This window comes from Octopus sinensis, linkage group LG5 (assembly GCF_006345805.1).
Source record: "Octopus sinensis linkage group LG5, ASM634580v1, whole genome shotgun sequence".
Classification (NCBI taxonomy): Eukaryota; Metazoa; Mollusca; class Cephalopoda; order Octopoda; family Octopodidae; genus Octopus; species Octopus sinensis.
In genome coordinates, this window is record NC_043001.1 from 133068322 (window position 1) to 133075422 (window position 7101).

A 7101-nucleotide genomic window follows, 5' to 3' on the forward strand; every position below is an offset into this window, starting at 1 on the left:
TGCCGTAAAGATTTTGCTTGGTAAAATCTTAAAAGCATAAATTCTATTCTTAACGCCATCTCTGAGAAATATTTTAAAGACTGAAGAGATTGAAAAAAAAAATTCGATATAAATGAATTTTCAGAAAAGCTTAAACAAGTTTAACAGAATCACAGTTGGCTTCTCGGTATTGTTATTATTATTTTGATATCATCTAACATGAAAATCAACTGACGATCGAAGATAATCTACATTCTTCAAATTTTGCTTCCTTCATCTTCTTTCATTTCATCTTTTTGTCTGTCGTTCTGTGAGTGTGTCTGTGTGTATGTGTGTGTGTATGTGTGTGTGTACGCGTGTGCGCGTGTGTATTTCTTTCTCAATCGCTGTCTCCCGTTTTGTGTCTGCCAAACCTGATCCCTGTAACTTTGTCTCATTCACTTTGTGTTCTGTTCTACCTATCACTTGTCTGTCACTCTCCTTTCTAACATTACCCTATTGTGTGTGAATCAACCGATCTTAAGATTGTCATCAAATGTTCAAGTTCTTGGCTTTTAACACGAATACGAAATCAAGGAAGGATGTAATTGCTACTCATTTCAAAAGTCAGAACTAAACGAATATATTATCATCTGTTACCAATACTATCCCAACACTATCAGTTGCTGGTGCTAACATTTTCCCTACCATCGATACTACCAAATTTCCAGCTTCAGCGACAACATAAATACAGCATGAAGATTCAAATTTTTCTACTGTTTATTCAAGCAACAATTCTTCCTTTCAGTGGTGAGTAAAAGAAATTATAACTCTCTGTCTTTCTCTGTCTCTCTTTCTCGCAGTCTCTCTGTCTCTCTGTCTGTCTCTCTCTCTCTCTCTGTCTCTCTCTGAAAACAGTTCAGAACTATTTTGTTTTCGTATTTTCAATTAGTTATTACTGTTGCTGTCATTATTATTACTATCATTATTTCATTTATTTAATTTAATTAAAATTTGTGAGTCACGTAGAAGTTTCTTTCTTTTAACCGAAAACAAGAAAATACACTTTTGAACAGATATATCAAATATTTAAAGTTATCGATTACATTAAGTGACCTGAATGTGGTGAACTGACAGAATTGTTAGCCTGCTGGACACGATACTAAGTGATATTTCTTCCAGCTGTACGTTTTGAGTTCAAATTCCACCGAGGTCGGCTTTACCTTTCTTCCTTTCGGGGTCGATAAATTAAGTACGGGTTGCGTGCTGGGGTCGATCTAATCGACTGGCTCCCTTCTCCAAAATTTCGCGCCTTGTGCCAAGAGTAGAAAAGAATACTTAGTGACATTTCTTCCAGCTGTACGTTCTGAGTTCAAATTTCACCGAGGTCGGCTTTACCTTTCTTCCTTTCGGGGTCGATAAATTAAGTACGGGTTGCGTGCTGGGGTCGATCTAATCGACTGGCTCCCTCCTCCAAAATTTCGCGCCTTGTGCCAAGAATAGAAAAGAATACTTAGTGACATTTCTTCCAACTGTACGTTCTGAGTTCAAATTTCACCGAGGTCGGCTTTACCTTTCTTCCTTTCGGGGTCGATAAATTAAGTACGGGTTGCGTGCTGGGGTCGATCTAATCGACTGGCTCCCTCCTCCAAAATTTCGGGCCTTGTGCCAAGAGTAGAAAAGAATACTTAGTGACATTTCTTCCAGCTGTACATTCTGAGTTCAAATTCCACCGAGGTCGACTTTACCTTTCATCCTTTCGGGGTCAATAAAATGAGTACTAGTTGAGCATTGGGGTCGATGTAGTCGACTAGCCCTTTCTCCAAAAATTTCAGATTAAGTACCTTTAGTAGAAAGAATTACATTAAGAGACTTCTCTTAATGTTTTTGTTGTTTGTCTCCAAGTCAGCCTTGATCCGGAGAAACTCTCTCTTTACTCTTTTACTCTTTTACTTGTTTCAGTCATTTGACTGCGGCCATGCTGGAGCACCGCCTTTAGTCGAGCAAATCGACCCCGGGACTTATTCTTTGTAAGCCCAGTACTTATTCTATCGGTCTCTTTTGCCGAACCGCTAAGTGACACGGACGTAAACACACCAGCATCGGTTGTCAAGCAATGCTAGGGGGACAAACACAGACACACAAACACACACACACACATATATATATATATACATACATATATACGACAGGCTTCTTTCAGTTTCCGTCTACCAAATCCACTCACAAGGCTTTGGTCGGCCCGGGGCTATAGCAGAAGACACTTTGCCCAAGGTGCCACGCAGTGGGACTGAACCCGGAACCATGTGGTTGGTTAGCAAGCTACTTACCACACAGCCACTCCTGCGCCTATGGATAGATATTTCCTACCATGACCTTATATCTGGCGGGGGAAAATGTTATAAATTGCATTAAGAGAAATCTCTAACAATATTGGTTAATCTTGTGAGATTATTTTCTACGTGGTGATGTGAATATTTAGGCGTGGGTGTGTGGTTGGGAAACAAGCTTCTCAGCCATGTGGCCTCGGGTTCAGTCCTAGTGCCCGTCACCTTGGGGGAAGTGTCCTCTACTATAAGCCCCCAGGGCCGGCACAAAGCAGTGTGAGTGGATTTGGTAAACGGAATCTGAAAGAAACCAATTGCATGTGTGAGTGTGTGTGTGTGTGTGTGTGTGTGTGTGTGTGTGTGTGGTGTGGTTGTGTGTGTGTGTGTGCGTGTGTGTGTGCGTGTGTGTTAGTGTGGTTGTGTGTGTGTATGTGTGCGTGTTAGTGTTGTGTGTGGTGTGTGTGTGTGTGTATGTTTGTGTGTGTGTGTGTGTTTTTGCCCTCCACGACCGCTTGATAACTGGGTTCAATTTGTTCGACTAAACCCTGCAAGACTGACCCCCCATCATGGCTGCAGTCCAATGATTGGGAAATTAAAAGATATTTGCCAACTATAGTTACGAACATCGGAGTATTTCTTAGAGGCCTTAATCACTTTAGATTTGTAGTTAAGCTGGTAATTTCTTAAATTCTGTGCACGATAGTCTGGTTACTGGTATTCGTCATCATCATCATCATCATCACCACAACGATCATCGCCACCACCATCGATCACAATCATCATCACCACCATCAACGTTGTCATCGCCTTCGTCGTCGTTGTTATCATCATTATCGTCGTCGTCATCATCATCATCATCATCATGATCATCATCAAAGACTGTAATGGATATACTCTTTACTCTTTTACTCTTTTACTTGTTTCAGTCATTTGACTGCGGCCATGCTGGAGCACCGCCTTTAGTCGAGCAAATCGACCCCAGGACTTATTCTTTGTAAGCCCAGTACTTATTCTATCGGTCTCTTTTGCCGAACCTCTAAGTGACGAGGACGTAAACACACCAGCATCCGTTGTCAAGCAATGCTAGGGGGACAAACACAGACGCACAAACATATACACACACACATACATATATATATATACATGACAGGCTTATTTCAGTTTCCGTCTACCAAATCCACTCACAAGGCATTGGTCGGCCCGGTGCTATAGCAGAAGACACTTGCCTAAGATGCCACGCAGTGGGACTGAACCCAGAACCATGTGGTTGGTAGGCAAGCTACTTACCACAAAGCCACTCCTGCGCCTATCTGAACTAAATATCAAATTTTCGTTATAGAAGTTGTTTGCATTCGATTCTAAGGAATTAAGTAACAGTGACAATGAAATGATAATTATTGTTGATTAGCATCGGTCAGTTTTATGGAGACAAATCGAAAATATAAGTGTCTCAGAAACACCCACCTGTCCTGTACTGAGAACATAGATGTAAATTGTTTAATATTCTGGTTTGATCTAAATTTAATCATCTGAGGAGTTCCACTTCCGGGGTTGTCCCGTATTGGTTGTGGATATACTCACAGACTCAGAATACATCGGAGCTGATATACTATGAGGACGAATTTCATGAGAAAAAATTTGGTTGCTATATCAAGAAACTACGAAGGTGAGGTAATTCTATAGAACAGTTAGCAGCGTAACGTTCTGATATAATTTGATACGTATCTACTATAACCTATTGGTGGAGGCGCAATGGCCCAGTGGTTAGGGCAGCGGACTCGCGGTCATAGGATCGCGGTTTCGATTCCCAGACCGGGCGTTGTGAGTGTTTATTGAGCGAAAACACCTAAAGCTCCACGAGGCTCCGGCAGGGGATGGTGGTGATCCCTGCTGTACTCTTTCACCACAACTTTCTCTCACTCTTATTTCCTGCTTCTGTTGTACCTTGTCACTCTCTGTGTCACGCTGAATATCCCCGAGAACTACGTTAAGGGTACACGTGTCTGTGGAGTGCTCAGCCACTTACAGGTTAATTTCACGAGCAGGCTGTTCCGTTGATTCGGATCAACCGGAACCCTCGTCGTCGTAACCGACGGAGTGCTTCCATCCATAACCTATTGAGGCAATTATGCGTATAAAGAAATTAGATATCTTCATAATAGTTTGGGTATGAAATACAAAATTTGTATCACACAAACTATTATATTTAATATATCCAATTTGTTTATTCACATAATTGCCTCTATATCCGCTCAACCTGATCCCTCTTATAGCCATTCTTTACCTTGCGGAATCAATTCCCTGTAAAGACATCGGATTCTGAGTTTGAATCTTTTGAACACTACTAATTGTCTCTGGATTTCATCTGAGTAATATATACTATAAATTATTGTGAATTTAGATTATTTTGTTAATAGAAGTATGGGTACAACTTCGATTTTCCGAAACTTTTCTTCCGAAGTCATTCCTGATCACTAATTTATACATACATACATACTACATACATACATACATACATACATACATACATGCATATATTTATATATATGTATGTATGTATGTATCCATTCGCCATGATAGATCGCTAGCCACTAGACATTCTTTATTTGCTTTCTGTGTTCCTTTTTGTGGAAGAGCGTAGGCTCGAAACGTTAAAGACTTTTTCACTTCCCGAGCGTTATACTAATACATCTGTTTGTTGTCTACACTAGCTGTCTTCGTGTTTTTTTCTTTTTTTGTGAATTCTCCCTTTATGTATGTATATATATATATATACATACATACATATATACACACATATATATATATATATTCATATATATAAATGTATGTATGTATATATATATATACATACATACATATATACACACACATATATATATATATATATATATATATATATATATATATATCATATATATAAATATATATATATATGTATGTATGTATGAATCAGGAGTGGTAACTTTGGTCAGCACACTCTAAATTAAATAAACATTAAATTTATTTAAATAATTAAATGAAATACAGGTACAAGTTCATTAACACTGGGTACCAGTAAACAAGTCTGGTGGCCACGATAATTTGTAGTTCCTGCTCGTAAATTAATGCGGATTATATGAAGTTCTGGACTATCAATATCCGGAAAATGTTTGTTGTACCTATTTCTCGAATTCTTTCCTTTAACGTATTCCGTAAAACTTATGTGATGATATCAAATAAATAACTGCCATATGATATATCATAGGTTCGTGGGGACTGTAGAGATCGTCTTAGTTGTTTCAGTGTAACTGTTGATCACGTACTAATGTCTTTCCTTGACAACTATTGTTTAGCTTCAGGAGGCGCAATGGCCCAGTGGTTAGGGCAGCGGACTCGCGGTCATAGGATCGCGGTTTCGATTCCCAGACCGGGCGTTGTGAGTGTTTATTGAGCGAAAACACCTAAAGCTCCACGAGGCTCCGGCAGGGGATGGTGGTGATCCCTGCTGTACTCTTTCACCACAACTTTCTCTCACTCTTACTTCCTGTTTCTGTTGTACCTGTATTTCGAAGGGCCGGCCTTGTCACTCTCTGTGTCACGCTGAATATCCCCGAGAACTACGTTAAGGGTACACATGTCTGTGGAGTGCTCAGCCACTTACACGTTAATTTCACGAGCAGGCTGTTCCGTTGATTCGGATCAACCGGAACCCTCGTCGTCGTAACCGACGGAGTGCTTCCACATTGTGGTTTAGCTTCAATTAAGCCCATACATATATCATAATTATTTTGGTTTGTATTTTTGCAACAAAGTGTTCTCTGGATTACAATATCCGATGTGCCGTTTAAGATGATAAGGAGAGATTTGAGAGAAATTTATTTGGCTGCTAATGCAAGCAGGTCGAGCGACTACTCAAGGTCTCCATCGTCCACTTCTTGTAACTTTAGTTTTTTTTCAATATTTCTGTCCACAAGTTGGCGCACTGGCATAATCATTAGCAGCCGATCAAAATGCTTAGCGGCATTTCGTCCGTCTTTACGTTCTGAGTTAAAATTTTGCCGAGGTCAACTTTGCCTTTCATCCTTTCCGGGTCAATAAAATAAGTACCATTTGAGCATTGGGGCAAATATAATGAACTTGCTGGTCTTGTACCAAAATTTGAAACGAATATTTCTGCCAACAGAAATAGTGCATGTGCCCGATCTATTGTTATTGTACGGTTTATGTAACTGTTTAATTGTCATTGTACGGATACATGTAACTGTTTTATTGTAAACTAGCAGTATCGCCCGGCGTTGCTCGGGTTTGTAAGGGAAATAACTATATAAGCAATTTTAGGCAGTTATAGCCAAAAAATAGCAAAAAAATGCATTAAAAAATGGAAAAAAAATTTTGGTAATTTTTTTTTTTAATCGTAGACTCATCGTAGACGCGCGCTAATACCCAGAAGGGCTCGATATGAATCACGACTATAAGATACCCGGTTTTGGTTAAACTGCACCGCAAAATGTGGGAGTAGTTAGGAATCTAAATCGTAGGAGACAGACACACAACTTCTCTTTTATATATAAAGATGTAGAGATGTATGTAATGAATCTATTGCGACTTTACAGCATAAACGAGACTGTTTTATTACAACTGCTTAATTTTTATTTGTCTGTGTTATTGTGATTGTAGAGATGTGTCTGGCTATTTTAGTGTGACTGTACAGTCTGAACATGGTCGTTTTATTGTAGTTGTATAGATGTTTGTGGATGTTTAAATGTGATTGTACTGATTATAAGATATTACATTTATTGGGTTAAATGCGTAATTGTACTGAAATGATTTTGAA

At 39.3% G+C, this 7101-nt stretch overlaps 1 protein-coding gene across 1 annotated transcript in view; it reads left to right on the forward strand.

The window, feature by feature from the left end:
• Positions 1–216: 216 nt before the first annotated feature.
• LOC118763449 overlaps positions 217–7101 on the forward strand; it is a 48054-nt gene continuing 41169 nt past the window's right edge. The window contains exon 1 of the mRNA XM_036503086.1: positions 217–768. Within this exon, the coding sequence (XP_036358979.1) occupies positions 714–768 (55 nt within the window). The 5' untranslated portion in view covers positions 217–713. The remainder of the gene's footprint in view (positions 769–7101) is intronic.